Source organism: Sorex araneus, chromosome 8 (assembly GCF_027595985.1).
Source record: "Sorex araneus isolate mSorAra2 chromosome 8, mSorAra2.pri, whole genome shotgun sequence".
Taxonomy (NCBI): domain Eukaryota; kingdom Metazoa; phylum Chordata; class Mammalia; order Eulipotyphla; family Soricidae; genus Sorex; species Sorex araneus.
Genome location: NC_073309.1, coordinates 11,726,758 through 11,745,381, shown reverse-complemented (window position 1 = coordinate 11,745,381; position 18,624 = coordinate 11,726,758). Strand labels below are relative to the sequence as shown.

The window sequence follows — 18,624 nt, the reverse complement described above, 5'->3', positions numbered from 1 at the left end:
AGGAGTAACCCCTGTGCATCGCTGAGTGTGACCCAAAAAGGGGGAAAAAAATCGGGGGTGGGGTGGGGAGTTTCTCTTTTAAAAACAAACACCACATATAAGCCAGGTGCCAGTAGTTACATGATACTACTTCAAAATTCACTCTCTCTCTCTCTCTCTCTCTCACACACACACACACACACACACACACACACACACACACACACACAGCCGTGTTTTTTCCTATTTAAAATATTAATTCTAGGATATGCGAAAAACATGAAAAAACTTTATCCTAAATACTATAACCCAGAACTAGCCTATAGCCCATGTTGTATGTGCTCATATATAGGCATACATATGTGTATTTTTGCATATACATATATATTCGTGTAATACATTGTTTTTAATCTTGTAAAAATCTTTGCTTAATAATGCTGCCCATTCCAGATCCTTGCTTCCCCCCACCCCAACTGCTGTGTGTATTAAAGCAGTTAAAGTCACCGAAGAACACCAACCTTTTTTGCGTGTAAAGATATTTAAATGTGAGTGTTGAAAACAAACGTCTGGTCCACAACGCTGATGTCTTTATTGCTTTCCCCCCGCCCGTAGTTGCTGGTCCTATTGGATCTTCCCCATCATAGGCGCTGTTCTCCTAGGCTTCCTGTACCGCTACTTCACGTCAGAAAGCCGATCTTCCTGAGGAGGCCTTGTCGGAGTCTGGAAAGCAAACCCACGTGGGAGTGAGAACCAGAGACTGTTGGGACGCTGAGTACTGCCCTGTTTGCGAGTCCTGCCCCGTGGACAGGAGTGTCCTGTCCATCCTAGCCCCGTTACGCCCCTTGGAGCCGCGATGGTTGGCCAGGCACCCCGCCCCCCACACCGACTCGGAGCTTTGCTAACCGTTCTTGTTCTGCCTCAGCTTCCTCTGCCTCGGTTCCCACAGGCTCTCTACCTTTCGAACTCATTTTCCTGATTGTCACTCTTAGTCACGTTGCCCCCCCCCTTAAAATGCTTTTCAAAACATTGGACTGCATATTAGACGCGCCAGAAGGCGGCGAGCACTCTCTGGAAGTACACAGGAGGATGCTTCCCCACCAGCGGCGCTCAGGGCTCACTCCTGGCAGTGCTCGGGGGACCATTTGGATGCCAGGGGGCAAACCCGGGTTTTGTCGTGCGAGGCAAACGCCCTCCCCTCCTCCCTGGGCTAGTGTGGCAGGCCGGGCATGCACCCAAGGAGTCCAGGCTGCTTATTCCCACCTGGCGCTGCGCGGTACTTCCCTGTTGTTTACTGAGAACGCGGAGAAAAGGGAAAGGGAGAGATGGAGACGGGTGCGATGGTAAATGCCATGGCAAATGTTCCTTCTAAAAGACTGTTGAAAACATTAGGACAGGAGTTTCGAAACGGCACATTAACACCGGGTTACCGCCATCTGTTTACTTCCCCCGCCCCCACCTGTCTCTGTCTCTCTCTGTTTCTCTGTCTCTCTCGCATCAGGACTCCTAGGTCGAGTGCTCCGCCGCTGAGCTGTTCCTGCCCCCTCCCCTTCCTGCAACCAACTTTTCTTGGTCAAATACAAATTTGTAATTACGTCTGTAGGATTTTACCAGAAAATTTTGATGCTTTTATGTTTTTCTTGGTTAGCAAAAACTTGATCCTACCTTTTATAAAAGTTGAGGTAGAATATTTGATCTGTTTACCCCGGTAAAATAACTTTCCTTGCGAGTCGGCGTGAGGAGGATGTGGGCAGTTATGGCAGGTGTTTTCTCTGTCATCTCTTTTTTACTTCCTTGGCTCCAATTTGTGGTTTTATTCTGTTTTCCATTGAGAATAAAAAAAAAAACAAACAAAAAACTGGTAGTTTTTCTCTTGAATGAATGTTTTCCTTGAGAAGGTGATTATGTAGAAATCCGTTACTATTCCCTCGTGGTTAAGGAATTTCTCTGACATCTCCGACTCGCCTTCTCTTTCTGCGGAAGCGCCTGAGCAGACACGCTGGCTGCTTCCTGCTCGCCACTGTTGGTGGTGACGCTCCCGTCCTGGGAGCACTGCTGGTCCCATCCTGGGAGCACTGCTGGTTTCACGCGGCTCTTTACGCCTCCTCCCTCCAGCTGGCCAGGGGCTTGACAAGACAGGAAACTGCCCAGCTAACTATTTAAGAACAGTTCGGCCCAGGCCCGTCTCCTGTGATTTTGCAGTTGGGTGGATTCAGAGTTCATCAAGCCTTGTACTCCCACGATTGGCTGGTGGCCTTCTGGAATACCTGGGGGACTTGGGCCTGACTTTTTATATACTAGGGGTATGGGTGTGGTCCCACTTTTATCTTTAGAAAATGTTTTGTATGTCTTATAAAATTTAATTGGAAATAAAATAATCCTTGGCTGTTGACAGCAGGGGGCTAACTGATGCGCCTCTGTGTGAAGGCAGACAGACTCGCCGCACATAAAGTTGCGCTAAAGTTACGTTGCAGGATGCCACGGGGCTGCAGTGGGGTAGGGATCGCCAACAAAGGAGCATTGAGGAGCTCGAAAGGGAACATTCAGGCTGCAACTAAGCCAGAAGATAACCTGGATCAAGTAAAAGTTTGTTGGCAGTCTCCGTATAGACTGAAACTGGCTTGTAAGAAACATTGGAGAACGAGTCGAGTGAACTTGGTGTTTTGGATATTTTTTTTTATTGTAAACACCGATGCAAAAGGTCTTTTTAAAATTTCATACTGGCTGCCTTTTCCTGTTTATATCTCGGCTTGTTCTTACTCAGAATCAGAGGAAAAGGTTCTCGGACTTTGTATCTACCCAGAATAAAATGTGTCCAATTCCCAGGACTTTTGAACTGCTGCTGATGTGATGGCACTTTGTGGTATGAAAACCACACTTGGGCCGCGTGCTGTTCCTCCACTGCCTACATCAACAGCCGGCTGAAAGGTAGCTTGTTGCACCGTTTGCGCGGGGCTCTCTGAACAATGAAGGAATACAGTGTGTAGCCAGACCTGTTAGAAGGGGCTTCTGTCTGAGAAAGCCCTTCCCAGAGAGGCGGGCTTGGATTCTCCAAACAGTGCACACAGGGAGGTGGTGGAAACCCCTCCAGAGGAGCAGGGCCCCGGGGCCAGGCCTGGGGTGTCGCGTTGTTTGTTCCTGAGGATGACGAGAGGCTGCGGCGTGGCACCGGTGCCACCAGGACCGAGGATCCCGAAGGCCGGGGCCCAGCTGGGCCACCAGAACACCAGCGTCTGTCCAGCCGCCCTCTGTGGAAATGGGTTTTGGTTTTGGTTTGCGGGGATCAGCCTTTGCTTTTAGTTCTAAAGGATTTCTACCATCTTCAAAGCAGTGGGGATAAAGTTTATATTCTGTTTATTTCTTACATGGAAATAAAAAACGCCATTGAAACCTGTCATCTGAGCCCCTGAAGTTCTTTTAGCTTGTCCCGAGTGCGTCTGTTGTGAAATAGGAGTGTTGTTGAATTTAGATTCATTTAGTTCTGATGTAGGGCAACGAAAAATGCTTTTTCAGGCCAGGCATAGCATTACTTAATGGGATCTCATGCTTAAAATCTCAAGTGATATCTTTCTGATTAAATTCCATCTTAGGAGAGTGAAAGGCAAAACATTAAATGTTCACTACTTCCTTCCCCAGGAGAAATGGATTCAGACATGGCTTGTCTCAACAAGAAGTTGATTAAAAAAAAAAAAGGAGTATCTCTTGCCAAGTATCACAGAAGTAATGGGGAGTTTAGTCACATTTGGCTGTTGTGCTCTGAAAGGGACCGGTTTGGAATTTGTGGGGGTGATCTTAGAGGGGAGGTTCCAAGGAGCAGAAATAATCAAGTTTCGGCCCTCATCCCGAGTTGCTAGGACTTCAGAACAGCCCCTTGCCCACACCTGGGCCCTGCCTTGGCCAGAACATTATTCTGATTCTTTCACTTCCTTTCTTTCTACTTCACCCTCCACTGTGGACAAGTAACGTGGACATTCCTTTTGTGTATTCAATAATGGAGTTTGTTTACCTATTTTATTTCAGCATATTTTGAACAAAGATCTTTGTCTCTTTCTGCTGGAATGTGCACACAGTGAATGTTTGTTAAAACTAACACAATAAAGATACTGTTTTCCTTTTCTTGCTCTGCCTTGCAGTTGTCCTTTTTTCTTTTTCTTTTTAAGTTTTTTGTTTTAAAATGTGGAAATGTTGGCTCTGAAAAATCCTCATGGATTCTGGATGGAAAAAAGGCCCAAGCGACTCGTTCTTGTGCTGGTGGTGTTCAGCGTGACGTGGGGGCAGTTCTGCAGTTGTCAGCTTCTCACTGCAGCGAGTGGCCCATTTGGTAATCATGAGATGCACAGTCAACGCTTTGCCGTGGTTGGTGGGTGGGACGTGGAAACCCGAGAGGCCCGAGGGGAGTTCTGTTGTCACGGAAATCAGTCAAGAAGCCAGTGCAAAGTGAGCATTTCTGTGCAGTCCTCATCCACAAATGGTGGTTTTCTTAGAAATAGCTAAACAGGTGGGGAGACTTCAGTACTGAAATTGAGGTTACAGTGACTGTTAATAAAAAGGGGAGATAAATCATTTTTACAGTTTGCTTTACCATGAACCGATGGCCCACTTCACAGTTCTAAGGAGGCATTGGTCTTTCATTCTCATTAGCTGGGGATTAGTAACTAGAAATGAGAACCCATTCCGCAGAATAGGATGTTTAATCCTGAATCCTCATAGTTCATATCCCTGTAGTCTTGCTCTTGGGGGAAGGCACAGCTGGCGGTGCGCAGGGTTCACTGTGACTGCACTCGGGAGTTACTTCTGGCTGGCCCCGGGCACCACGCTGGGGATTGACCTGGGCTGGCCCCTTGCAAGGCCTTCATCTTTTCAGAATTCCTATAAATCACGTGGGAATTGGAACTGTGCTTCGCGTCGCGAGGCATAGGGTTTGGAAGTCCGTTTTTCTGCTCTGCAACTTGGAGCACAAGAAGATTCCCGCTCACTGGAGAGGCACAGAGACAAACGCTGTTTGTTACAGGAGTGACACAGGACTTTTCATCCCTTGGTGCCAGCCTCGAAGCAGCAGTGGCCTGTTGTTTGTGCCTGCTTCAGTCTTGCCAAAACACCGGCGCCAGTGTTGAGCCGCATGGGACGTGGTAAGAGAAGACCCCAGGTGCTTGCGTTTAACCTACAGAAGCTTTGGGGACTGTTCCCCCTAGTTTCCTCACCTAAGACTTAAAAAATTGGAGATGCCTTACTTTCCAGAACAGTAGGACGGTGTCTGCAGTGACAGTGTGTCTGCACACACGTTCACACAGAGAGGAAACCTAGTTAGGAAGAAAGGAGTTGGGAGACATTCATAGCCCTTGGACACAAGAAAATGAACTTGCCAAAGGATCTGACCCCCTTCTCACTTTCGGACCCTGGGACACTTTTGTTATTTTTTGTTAGCTCTTATCCGACCTTTTCCTTCCTTTAACCAGTGACAAAACAGCACGTCCATGTGTATGTCTTTGTTTTCTAGTATTCTGTGAAAATGTGCCCAATGAGCTGGCCTAGAAAGTATTAGGAAGAACCGAAGTTGAGTACTTTTTAATCTGGACCGTCCATGGTAACTGCGGCCTGTTCAGACATCACTATTGGCATGACGGAGAGCTGGATTTTAGCTCTAGATCTTTCATGGAGGAATTCGTGGTTTACTTTTTGTCGTAATTGACTTTGGTTGGTTTTGGAGACGCATCTATCTGCTAATGTATGTTTTCTTTCCTTAAAATACCTGCCTTGGCAATGCCTCTCCCACAGGGCAGAAATTCTTTTCACTCCGTGCCATCTAGGTATTATGGGGAAGAAAAAAAAATCTTCCTCACTAAAAAGATAAACACTTGAGATTAGTTGTTTTTGCCATTGGATAATAAAAACAGCATAGCTAACGTCAATAAAAGGGAAATTGTTATGACTAGTTCGGAATGGGTATTTCATAGAACTGAAGGGCGGGAAAGCCAGCTGGATCCGAACTAGAATTCAGAAGAGGATAGAATTCAGGGTGGCTACATGAGTCTCCCTCTAAACACCTGATAGAAACTCCTAGAAGCCCATCCAACTTTGGTTGACCAGATAGTATCCGTGTCTACTGCCTCAGTGTGGTTTATCTGTGTCTGAGCTCTCCATCACAGCCAGCTTGGACCTGGGAGCACTGAGGACTCCCAAGTCAAACTTTGAGATAAGTCCCAGTGTCTCGTCATGCCTGCAAACCACAGGCGAGTCGGATGTTCTCAGTAGATACGACTGCCAGCCTTTGTGATGCAGAAATATTTTTAGTAAACTTGCTTGGAACAACTTTTAATCTACAGAAAGGATTGTGAAGATAGTACAGAGAGTTCTGATAAATTAGATGCCCCGTGTCCCCCGTTATTAACTCCTCACATTATTATGTTACGGTTAATGAGCCCACTGCTGGAATAGCTTATGCTGCATCAGTCCCGTTTCACCTAATGTCCTGCATCCCTAGAGTCTCCAGGACACCTTAATACGTTTAGTCACCGAACTATCAAGGTTCCTCTTTCCTGCGATGGTTTCTTGGGCTCTTGTTCTTTTTTTTTTTTAATTATATTTTTTATTGAATCACAGTGGGATGCATTTCGTGATTGGGTGCAGTGATCCAACACCCATCCCACTATCAGTGTACATTTCCCACCACCAGCATCCCCCATAATCCTCCTGCACACCCCCCACCCCTCTGCAGCTTGCCTCTGGCAGGCACTTCTGTCTCTGTCTCTGTCTCCCTCCCCACTCCCTCTCCCTCCCCTCCTCCTCTCTCACTCCCTCTCCCTCCTTTCCCCTTCCCCTCCCCCCTTTGGGCATTATGGTTTGTATATGCTGAGGGCCATCATGTTCAGGTCTTGACTCACTTTCAGCACACATCTCCCATCCAGAGCGATCCCTTCCAACCATCATAGTCACGCTGGCCCCTTCACTACCCCGACTGCCCACTTCCCCAGCCCTTCCTCGAGGCAGGCTTCCGACCTGTCCTGGTTGGAACTGCTTGTTACCGGGTTTTGAGTATTAGCCAGGTACACTGAGGGATGCCTGCTGTTGGAATTTGAGTTTTTCTCATGATTAGACAGATTAGGGTTGGGGGAAGGAAAAGATGATAGAGGTAGAGAGGCCCTGTTGTTACTGTTTGTTGTTTATTTTGCATGGGGGTGGGGTGCGGCACATCCAGCGGGACTGGGTTAACTCCTGGTTCTGTGTTCAGGGGTCACTCCTGGTGGTGCTCAGGGGACTGTACCCTGTGCTTCTCTGTACCCTTTCTGCAGCCCTAAGCTGACACTTTGTGATCACCTCATCTCAGGGACACAGGCCAATTGACATGGTTTCTGATGCTGGCCTGCATTGTGGTATGTATCAGTTTCTTCCCCAGAGAGTTACTGTTTGTCTTGTTCCTTCCCTGCTGAATTGAGGTTGTGTATGCTTAAGAAATGGGGTGGGCCAGGGGAGGGGGTGCTCTGTGTCCGTGCCGGCAGACTGTACATTATCTGGGATTCTGCACGGGAGATTGGTCCATAGAATTTTATACTTGATTGTTTTTCACTAGCAGGAAAGGGTCTTTGAACACAGTAGTTTGAACTAACTTGTTTATCGCCGCCCCCTTCCAAAAGCCACACAATAACGAGGCTAAGGAATGAAATAAAAGAGAAATCCTCACCTGGTCTGTTCTCCGGGACGCACAGAACACACTGGGTTGGTGGCCGGCGTAGTCACAGTGAACTGGGAAATGCGCCCTCTGCTGGTCCAGTGGAAAAGAGCATTTCTCTACGACCTTGATATGACCTTTAGGGCTGAAATTAACAGAGGCTTGTTCATAACATCTTGGTTCCTCACTAGAAGATTCTTCTCCTACTGAATCTTGGTATCACGAAGTATTAACCTTCTTTTAAAAGTGCCTATACCAAAAAGCAAACGGACAGACCCCTGAGCGCCAGTGGTATGCCTGTCTAGCTCTGTGCCAGGAATAATACAGAACTATTTTTTCTCGGGGCCATTCTTAGGGGGTCCTCGGAACATGTGGTGCTGGGATTCAGACTCCAGACCTTGCACCCGCTGGGCACGTGCCCTAGTAGCTGAGCTGAAATCCCAGTCCAAACTCCTGTGTTCGCAAAGAAGAGGAATTTTTAGCGCATTTCATACCTGGTGGATGTGCAGTAGCTCTGGCATGGCTGGCGTGATTGATGATGATGATGGGCTATTATATTTTTACGTAGTTTTTTTTCCCTAAAGCTTGAGACCCTCTGAGATCAGGCGTGTCATTGATGAATTTGCTCATATCCAAACTGTACCTATTTGATATGTAATGCCTGTGTTGATATGTTCACTGCCTTATAAATTTAGTGCCAGTTAAAATTGGAAACATTTGTGAGAAAGACACTTCCTCAAAATGTTAATTTTGTGCTAGATTTCAGAAGGATATCCGGGATTTTTCAGTGGTTAGTTGGAATTGTCCTTGTCTTCATCCTTTCTTGTGGGGTCTGAGAATAGTCTCTTACAAATTCATCCACTATGAATGATGATTTAAAGACTTTTTCTAAGGGCCAGAAAGGTAATATGGGGTTAAGACATTTGCATTACATGCAGCCAGCCCTGGTTTAATCCCTGAAACTACATATGATCCCCTGAGCACTGCAACGGTGACCCCTGGCATGGAGCCAGGAATACTTCCTTGAGTCCTGCTGGGTGTGACCCAAGAAACAGAAACAGATTTCAAAAGTAAAATATAAAAATACTGGGACACAAGCCCTTGTATATGTAAAATGTACGTACCTAGACAATAATTGAAATATTATTTGTCCTATTATCCATGCTCATGTTTATTATAGCACAGAAATGACACTTTTGTGTCTGTCGTGACCTTTCACTGATGAGCCTGGCTCCCCACTCACATCTCTCTGAACGCCCTCCCGTGAATTTCACCTGTTCTAATATGGAGTAGGTACTGGTAAAAGGGGTGTACTCAGGCTGCATTCCCAGTACCGCAAATGCACGTGTGTGTGTGTCCATGACTCATTTGTAATATTATTTATTTGAAAATTAGTTTATTTTATGTGGAAGGTATTCAGATATATTGGGTCTGAATCGTGTTACCACAGTAATTGAAAGACCCGGGGTCCTTTGACAACCCGTGATTCACTGACCGGACAGTGTTTAGATGAGATGCCACGTGTGTGACGTGCCTTCATGTGGTTTTCAAGGAAGAGAGCTTTGTCCTAATGACACCAAAATGTTATCTCCACCACTTGATCACAAACTCCTGACAACTTTAAAAACCAGGTTTATCACAGCACCTAATTAGAGAGAACAAAAGGGAATACCCGCCACAGTGGCAGGGTGGGGTGGGGGGAGGTGGGGGGAGATGGGATTGGGAAGGGTGGGAGGGATGCTGTGTTTGTGGTGGAGAATGGGCACTGGTGAAGGGATGGGTTCTCAAACTTTGTATGAGGGAAACATGAGCACAAAAATGTATAAATCTGTAACGGTACCCTCACGGTGATTCACTAATTAAGAATAAATAAATTTAAAAAATTTAAAAAGAGAAAAACAAAAAAACCCACCAGGTTTATTTTGAAAGAATATATGCATTTGAACACTTATGCTCATCACAGAGCTTGGTACAATAGCCAAGATCTGGGAACAGCCCAAATGCTCAACTTGAGCTGAACAGATCAGAAAATTGTCAGAGGAGCTGGAGCGATAGCACAGCGGGTAGGGCATTTGCTTTGCATGTGGCTGACCCAGGTTCGATTTCCAGCATCCTATATGGTCCCCTGAGCACCACCGGGAGTAATTCCTGAGTACAGAGCCAGGAGTAACCCTTGGGCATTGTTCGGTGTGACCCCCCCCAAAAAAGAAAAATTGTCAGAGGGGCCAGAACTATAGCACAGCGGGGAGGTTTTTTTTTTTTCCATTCATGTGGCTGACCCAGATTCAATCCCCGGCATCCATGTGCTCCCCCAAGCCCCGCCAGGAATAATGCCTGAGTACAGACCCAGGAGTGACCCCTGAGCATCACTGGGTATGACCCAAAGCAAACAAAAAAATCAGATATGACCAGAAAGGTAGTACAGCAGGTAGGGTGCTTGCCTGGCACGTGGATGACCTGGGTTTTGATCCTCAGCACCAATTATGGTCTCCCAAGCTCCGCTAGTAGTGATTCCTTCATCCAGAGCCAGGAGTAATTCCTGAGCACCTCAGGATGGCTCAAAACAAAGAAATTGTGGTAAATATACATAATGGAATACTATGCAGCTCTACAAAGTACAGAGTTAGGAGATGTGTGTGACTAGGTTGGAACTAGAAGGTATTTGAGTGAAGTCAGAAGGAGAGGAATAGATACAGAATGATCTGGTGTGTGGGGCTTAAAGGTACACAGCAAAAACAATGAACAGGAGAGAACTGAGCCACAGAACTGAGTCTGGTGGTGTTAGAGGGAGGCCCCGGGGAGGCTGCAGTCAGGGGGATGGTGCCCTGGTGGCCGGGTGCCGTGTTGGAATGATACGCACAGGAGACCATCACTAACGTTATTGTAAATCACAGTACATCGACCACTTTTTAAAAATTAATAAATTGGGGGAATCAAAAAATGCAACTAAATTAAAAAATAGGTTTACAATTCACTGCCCATAAGGGCAATTCCGAGATAAAGCTCATTGACGTGCAGAGGAGAGAGAGGGCAAGAACGGCTGTGTTTATTTTGTCACGGTCAATTTATTCTTTCCTCCCAGAGAATTACTTACCTCTAACCTTGAATCCACACCCGTCTGTTTAGCCACAAATCTCCCCTGTTTCTAACCCTTGTTACCATTTAGCCACATTAGGCGTGCTTGTGAATGAGCTGAACCGAACAGGTTCTGGGTCCATTCTGGGCCTGCCCGTTCCCAAGCTTAGCGTGATCTTTTCAATAACTACCCCACGCCAATGATAAGTCTAGGACCCTGAGGGTAATCCCAGCCCCGGCGCCCATGTTTGGTGCTACAAGGGATGCAGTTTTTTTTTTTTGGGGGGGGGTGGGGTGGGGAGAAGGGAACCATACCCGACCATGCTTGCTTCTGCCTCTGTACTCAGGAGTTACTCCTGGTGGTGCTCGGGAGACCACACGGGATGAACCAGGTCAGCTGTGTGCAAGGCAAACGCCGTCCCCGCTGTGCTACGGCTCTGGCCCCCATGACACAGTTGTCCCCAGTGAGACAAGAACCTCCTGAAGACTCCAAGGAGGAGGTGTCCTGGGAAGAACCGCAGTGTCTGCCCGCAGCAGCCTGGGGAGTGAGGCCGATACCAAACGGCACGTGGAGGCATGGAAAGTACCTGGCTCCTGGTGGCCTGGGCACTGCCAGTTCAGTGAACCCGGAGGCTCCCCCTCGGGCAGGACGTCCCTTGATGCGGAGATCATAAATTTTCTTATTGTTCGAGCATCTGAGTTGGGGTTGCTGTTACTCGCTGCTGGAAGCTCATGGGTAAACTATTCGGAGGAGGAATGAGTCACGGGGCAGCAATCCTCCTCCCAGCCCCTGGTGAACTCTGGCCTCCACAGTGAATTATCTGGGCCATCAGATACATCCAAAATATGGAGGTCAGAAGACGAAAATTATAGTGGTTGAAGCGAGCGAGAGGGCGCGACGAGTTCTGGGAGGGGAGCCGAGAGGGGCTTCTGGAATGCCCGTCATTTCTTCATCCGGATGGGGAGCCGACGGGCGTGTTTACTTTGGGATGAGTTCATTGGGCTGTGTATGATTTGTGTGATTTGTGCGCTTTTCTGCAGGTAAGTTATGCCACAGTTTTAAAAAATAAATATTTACTGAAAAGTATTCTGCGGTCCCCAGACCTCCACACGAGCTGTTTATATCTTGAAGGATATGACTAACCCGTCACGGGCCTTCTCTGGGCGGCCACGCCAGGCTGTATTTTAGAATCCTCTGGAAGCGCATTGTTCGGCTGTTATCAGCCTATGGCCGGCCCACTCGACCGACACCTCGAGTCTGTGGAGAGACAATGCGCTTAGTTGTTTGTGGAAGAATATATGGGCTTTGGGGACCAAATTATCTGGAGAAGGATTTGGCTTCCCTAGAGGGAAGCAGCTGAGGAAAGTTACCCTCGGCCGTACCAGCGGCAGCAGTGCTGGGCACGCGGCAGCAAGGCCCTGGCAAGGCCGGTTCTCACGGGGGAGAGACTTCCATGTGGAGAGTCACCCCCTCGTGAAGCCAAACGGGGAATGGCTGGCGCTGCGGCCCCAGGAATTCCCAGTCGGCACCCAGGGATTCGCATCCCAGCGTGTAGGAAGAGAAACTCGAGGGCCGGAAGCACAGGAACAGTGGGTAGAGGGCACTTGCCTTGCACCTTACTAGCCTGGGTTCGATCCTGGCACTCTCTATGGTCCCCTGAGCCCGCCAGGAGTGATCCCTGAGCACAGAGCCGGGAGTCAGCCCTAAGCACCACTGGGTGTGGGCCCCAAACAAAAACTCAGAAGACGGTGCGTGGGTCGGAGGGAGATCTCCAGGGCAGAATGTAGACTTGGCGTGCAAAAGGTTTGGTCCCCAGCACCTCGTGGTCCCCCTGAGCACCTCATGGAGCATTCCCAGAGCACTCCCAAGTGTGGCCACCCTTCCCCAGAAGGAGAATGTAGAGGGTAGGTAGCTCAGTGGTGCTGGCCGTGTGTGTGTGTGTGTGTGTGTGTGTGTGTGTGTGTGTGTGTGTGTGTGTGTGTGTGTGTATGTGTCTGGATTCAACTCTGTCCAGCGTTAGCTCTGAGGGGGCTTCTGCGTTTCTTCATCCCGACTTGTGAGACCGCTGAGTATGGTGTGACCTGCATCCGCCTACCCAAGAGAACACAGCTGACACAGTGTCGCGTGCACTGGGGCTGCCTTGGCTCCTGGCTGCAGCAGCATTCGGGCACCCATGAAGACAATGGGTTTGGTCACCACTGGAGGAGCAGCGTTAGCCTCCTGCGGCGACCGGCCAGGGGTCCACACACAGTCTCCCCACCCCAGCCCAGAGTGTCCACGGCGCTGCTGCTGAGAAAGCCTGGCCCTGCTCAGTCTCTTCGTCTGTAAAATGGGGCATTGGCTTCACCTCATCCGGCTCTTACCACCAACAGGCTAATTGCAGTGGATACTGTGGCCTCCAGCCCCCCGGCCCCTCTAGGAGCCGCCTTCGTAGGGCTCCTCCTCAGAACTGTGGTTCTTTGGGCCAACCACCCAGAGACCCCTGTTGAGTTTCTGATATTGGCACCCAGCAGGCAATTTGCCAGTGTCGGCCGGATGGAGACGGACAGCGGGTCCAGCCAGAGCAGGAAGCGTTCCTTCCCCTTCGTGCTGCCTGTGGGGAAATCCCAGAGCAACCCCCTGAAGACCGGGCGTGGCCGGGCAGACCTCGGGGGCGCTGTCTCTTCCTCACCTTCGCCCTCTCTGCTGCTGGTTGTCACTGTGTCAGCGCCTTTCACCCCCCTCACACACAGACATATGCCCAGGCTTCTGTCTCCGCTATGGACATCCTGGCGTCGGCCTCGTGTGGGCGTGCGGGGCTGGACGCTTCCTCTGGCTATATCCCTGTCACACCTTTGTGGGTTCTCTCCTACACGGAGGCCAGAGACCGTGCCCAGTTGGTGCCCTGGGCCACCGGGGTGTCAGCACTCTCCCCCAGCGTCAGGCTCCGGGTCCTGCACGCGCAGTAATTCCACTTCTACCCAAGACAGTCGAGAACAATTCCACGCGAAAACGGGTCCACGAATGTTCCTTGCCACAGATTCGTGATAGCCAGAAGGCCCAAAGGCCCATCAGCGGATGAAAGGAGACTCACAGTCCCCGCGCCAGGGGGTGTTATTCAGCAGAAAAGGAACTGCACAGAAGCTACAGCATCAACATGATGCGAAGTGAGAGAAGCCAGATGCGGAAAACCACGTTACGTAATTCCACTTGAGTGAAATGTTCAGAACAGGCAAATTCAGGAGACAGAAAGGAGCGAAGTGGCTGCCAGGGGGGGTAGCGGGAGAGGGACATGGAGGAGGCGGGGGGGGGGGGGTGACCGCTAATGGGTGCAGGGTTCCTGCCTGACGTGACGAGAATGTTCTAGAATTAGGCCCTACTGATGACCTCATTATTTGTGAGTTTGTGACTATATTAAAATCCACTGAGTCCCGTCCCTTATGATGTGTGCTTTGTGGTCGGTCTCATCTAAAGATGTAAATTAAAATCACTCAAAGCCGGGAGGCAGTACTTCAGACACACCAGAGGTCCGTTAGTGCATTGCTAGGGCCACGGTGGGGGGGGGGCTTGGAGGGAAACGTGACCCATGTGTGGTCAAACCTTTGTCAGGACAGACACTCTGAGTCGGGGCTTAGGAAGGGACCGTCTGCAGTGGTGCGGGCAAGCCTGGGCGAGCCTGGTGAGGGACAGGGAGGTACTTCCTGGTTGGTCCCAGGTCGCCCCAAGAAGGCGCCCCTGTGCGTCCCTCCGGGCCTCGGCCGAGGGCTGGGGAAAGGGCCGGGGTGCCCGGAGAAGCCGCTGCAGGACACGGAGCCGCCTCTCGCCCGCGGGCCTGACGCGTGGAGAGACACACAGAGAGAAAAGGGTCACGGGAGGCAATCAACGGCGGCCTGAAGAGCACGTGGGGGTGTGTGGCCCCAAAAGATTTGGGGTTCAGGAGTTTAAGCTGGGGCGCGCCGCGGGAGGCGGGACCCCGTGCTCTGGCCGGGGAAGGGGAAGCCTGCAGGAGAACGCCAGGGCCCCCCGACCCCAGCACACCAAAGACAGAACAGAAACCAGTGTTTCCCCCCCGTGGGTGATGCCGGCCCCTGTGGGGCGCGGGCCGGAGCTGGGTGGGGGGCGCAGGGCTCCCCCCCATTCTGTTTTTCTGCTCGAAGCAGCTCAGTTTCCTGGGAGCGCGGAGTGATTGCTCTTCCTCTGTGAAAGCGGCTTTCGGGCCAAGACGCTTGCAGACCTCTGACATAGACAAACACGGGCAGTGCTGGCCAGTGCGTCCCCAGGGCTGGGGTGAGGCTGGGCCGCAGAGGCCCCGGCGGGGGGCTGCCGCCCCGGGCCCGCCTCCCAGAAGCAGGACATGTGCAGACGGCACCTCCCTGGAGCTTACAGTGGGTGCTGGCCCGGCACGCTGGCCCCGGGCCCACCTGCTCGCCCCGGCCTCCTCCCAGTGCTTGGTGGGAGTCCTGCCACGGCCCAGGTCCCCCCGCAGAAGCCAGCGGGGTGGGGGGCAGGGAGAGTCCCTTGGGAGCACTATAGGGCCCCCCACAGGCCAGTCCGATCCCCATCACCCACACGGGGAGGAGTACTGGGGTGGGCCCGGGCGAGCCACAGGCACGGCAGACCCCACACCCCGGGCAGGGTCAAACGGAGCCCACGGGCCTGGATGGAATCTGCCACTGGCACAGCCCTGCCCGGCCCCTCCGGGGGCGCCGGCCGGAGCTCACCTTCGGGGCTGCTAGACCGCACACTGTCACCCCGGTTCGTGTTTTCCTCGGAGCTTCTCTCCCCTCTGGCTCCCTGCCCAGCCGCTTGCCCACAGGCTGGAAAACAAAAGCCGGCGGCCTTCCCCGGAGACCTGGGCTTAAGGGATGGGCCTCGGGCGGGCTGGGCGGATGCTCGGTTGCTTTTTTTTCCAAGTGCAGAGAATGTGACAGCCAATTCCTGTTGGAAACGGCCTTTGTTTTCTTTGGAGCACGAAGCACTTTTCCTTTCTCGTGATCGTTTCAGTCCAGGTTGTGTTGAGGATGGAGATGGTGTGGGCCGGCCCCGGCGCAGTTCTTAACCTTTTGGGGCCCAGAGTTTACCGAAGAAACCCCACGGAAACATGAGACACTCCCCCCTGCCCCAAAGCACCCGCAGGCTGAGATCTCCCCCCCACCCACCAAAGAGAGGGCGCCCTGCCCAGCCCTCCACAGCACCCCCTGCTCCCCCACCGCAGCCAAGTTTTGTTTTCAGTCAGGCTCTTACAAACCCCTTTCTTGGCCCTTTCAGTTCTTCCCTGGCCCGGGCTGAATTAATCCCATGTGTCCGGACTGCTGAGGAGCAGGGTCCAGGGCTGGTTGCTGGCCGCCGCCGCCGCCTTCAAGGCTGCTGCCCAGAGAGGCTCCATTTCTTTTTTTTTTAAGCTGCAGAATATTCCAGCAGGATTCATCAAAAACCTCGTCTCTCTCTGGGCCGCCCCGCTCAGCCCCGGCAGAGGGGGCACCGCGCTGGGCGAGGCTCTGGGGAGACAGGCGTTGTCTGGTTTTGTTAAATTCCAGAAGCAAGTCCCTCTGCCAGAAATGCCAAAAATAAAAGGGCCGTCTAGACACTTGCATCGCAGACGCTCCGGCACCGAGCGGGGCCCGTTCTGCACCTCACGGATGAATGCGGAGATGGGGTGACGGAGGGGTGCATGGATGTCACGAACACGCATGGCGGCCTGCTGTATTCCGGGCCCCCGGGGGACATGGTGAACAGAGGATTTAACCCAGGGATGAGGGCAGGGAAGAAAAGTCAGAGGGGGGCACCGTGATCAGCGAGCACAGGGCATGTCAGCGACCCTGGTTCCATCCCCGGCACCAGACGGTCCCTGAGCACTGCTGGCCCCAACTCCTCCCCTCCCCCTGACCAAAAGACCCGAGGAAACATCTAGAAGGGGGTGTGGGAGCCGAGTCCTGAGGCGTGGGAAGCGGTGCCCCCATTGGAAGGTGGAGGCTCGGCAGAGGGAACAGAAGCGGCGGAGGCCCCGAGGCCGGGCCAGCTGGCCCAGAGAAGCACAAAAGCGCATGTGCGGGCGCTTAGCCGGGAGGCTGGCGTCTCACTGGAGCCCAGAGCAGAGGGCGGATGAGATTTGATTTGCAGTTTTCCATGCGACCTCAACCTCTGTGCGGGGAGGAGGATTTCCAGCGGCCGTGGGGGCCCACGTGAGCTGTCAGGTGGGTCCCTACAAACGTTCACTGGCCACGTTTCAGAAGACGCGGTGGAGGTCTTGCCCCTTTCGAGAGAAACAACAACAAAGAAGCAAGTCCTCCTCGGGAGAAAGTTCCTTGGCCGCTCTTGTTTCCGCAGAATGTTAATCTCCTTGGCACGCAGGGGAGAGACGGGGTGCTGGTGGGTATTAAGTGCCAACTGCATACCTTGATCTCATCTAATCCCGCAATAAACCTGCACGGTCTGTGTTATTAGCCTCCTTTTTTTTTTTTTTTTGAGATGAGGAAACTGAAGTTCAGAGAGGTTAGGTATATTGCCCAAGGTCGCATAGCTAACAAGTGACAGAGCTGGGATCCAAACCAGATCCTCTGACTTGCAATGCTTTCCACATTGTCCTGGCTAATGAGCCCAGGCCAGCGCCCGGGAGACGCCTTGATCCTCCTGCAACCCTGTCCCAGAGTTTCTGCTTCTCCGCAGGTGAAAACGAGGCTCCTGGTGGGGAGGGGGAGAGTCACAGGCTTTCCCAGACCATGGATGTGCCGAGTGCGCAGGTAGGGCAGGTAGGGCAGGCCTTAACTGGCCGGAAGCCCGAAGGAGCCAAGTGAGTCCTATAGAGAAAGGTGGAGTGTGGGTCTCCATCGGGCTCGTTCACGAAAACAACAAATCCACTGAGGTGAAATCAACCAGGGGTCCCTGGGAGCTCACGCCTGTGCCCCCCGGCTTGCCTTTCAAAATGACAGACTGATGGTGGCGGCTGACCTGTCTTGGAGGCGGGTCAGGACAAGGACGAGGGAATCCTGGGCCCTGAGCCCCACCTGATGCGCTCGTCGTCGTCTGCTCTGTGGGACACCTCGGGGTGCGGGTGAGGCCGGCAAACTCTCAACGCTGCCAGTGGGACCCCTGGGCCGACACTCCGTAGGAGCAGGCCTGCCACCCCGGAGTTTTTCCGTTCTGGAACCTTCAGGAAAGGAAGGTATGGGCTGGACCACCTGACAGCGAGGCGGGTGACGGTCCTGGTGATGGACCCAGGGCCAGGCCGACCCCCCACCCCCCACCCGCCAGACCAGGGGTGTGCCCGGGGCCACAGGAGACTCTGTGGTGCTCTGAGCCCTCTGAGGGGCCGCCTGCCCGCCGCCCACCGCCCCAGTTCTTCCTGAGGGAGAACCGTCGTCTTTCCCCTCCCTGTTTGTGTGCTTGAGTGAGTGAGCTGAGCTGGACGGACAGACACTGTGTCCCTGGGTCTGACGGACAGACACTGTCCCTGGGTCTGACAGACAGACACTGTGTCCCTGGGTCTGACGGACAGACACTGTGTCCCTGGGTCTGACGGACAGACACTGTGTCCCTGGGTCTGACGGACAGACACTGTCCCTGGGTCTGACAGACAGACACTGTGTCCCTGGGTCTGACGGACAGACACTGTGTCCCTGGGTCTGACGGACAGACACTGTGTCCCTGGGTCTGACGCTTCTGCTGGAGTTGGGATCCCTGTGAGAGGAGGATCGGCTGAAAAGCGTCCGCTCGGGAGTCAGGGGGAGGCCTTGCTCCCTCACTGAGGAGCCGGCTGAGGGGGTCGTTGTGGGCAACGCTCCACACGGAGCCTGCCCAGGCCCCTGCGCCAGCGCGGCTCCCCGGCTAAGCGCCGCTCTTTCGTCGTCCCCGAAAGGCAAGTTCCACCGAGTAACGATACCCTTCTTCTGTGTGTGAATTCTCTTGTTCTCTGTTAGGTGCCCTTTTT

The 18,624-nt window shown here is 52.2% G+C and overlaps 1 protein-coding gene across 1 annotated transcript in view; it reads left to right on the top strand.

The window, feature by feature from the left end:
* The window catches only part of LOC101545270 (cytochrome b5 type B), a 39,882-nt gene extending 35,790 nt beyond the window's left edge, over positions 1-4,092 (top strand). Inside the window, exon 5 of the mRNA XM_004600562.3 lies at positions 592-4,092. Within this exon, the coding sequence (XP_004600619.2) occupies positions 592-682 (91 nt within the window). The 3' untranslated portion in view covers positions 683-4,092. The remainder of the gene's footprint in view (positions 1-591) is intronic.
* The last annotated feature ends 14,532 nt before the right edge of the window (positions 4,093-18,624 follow it).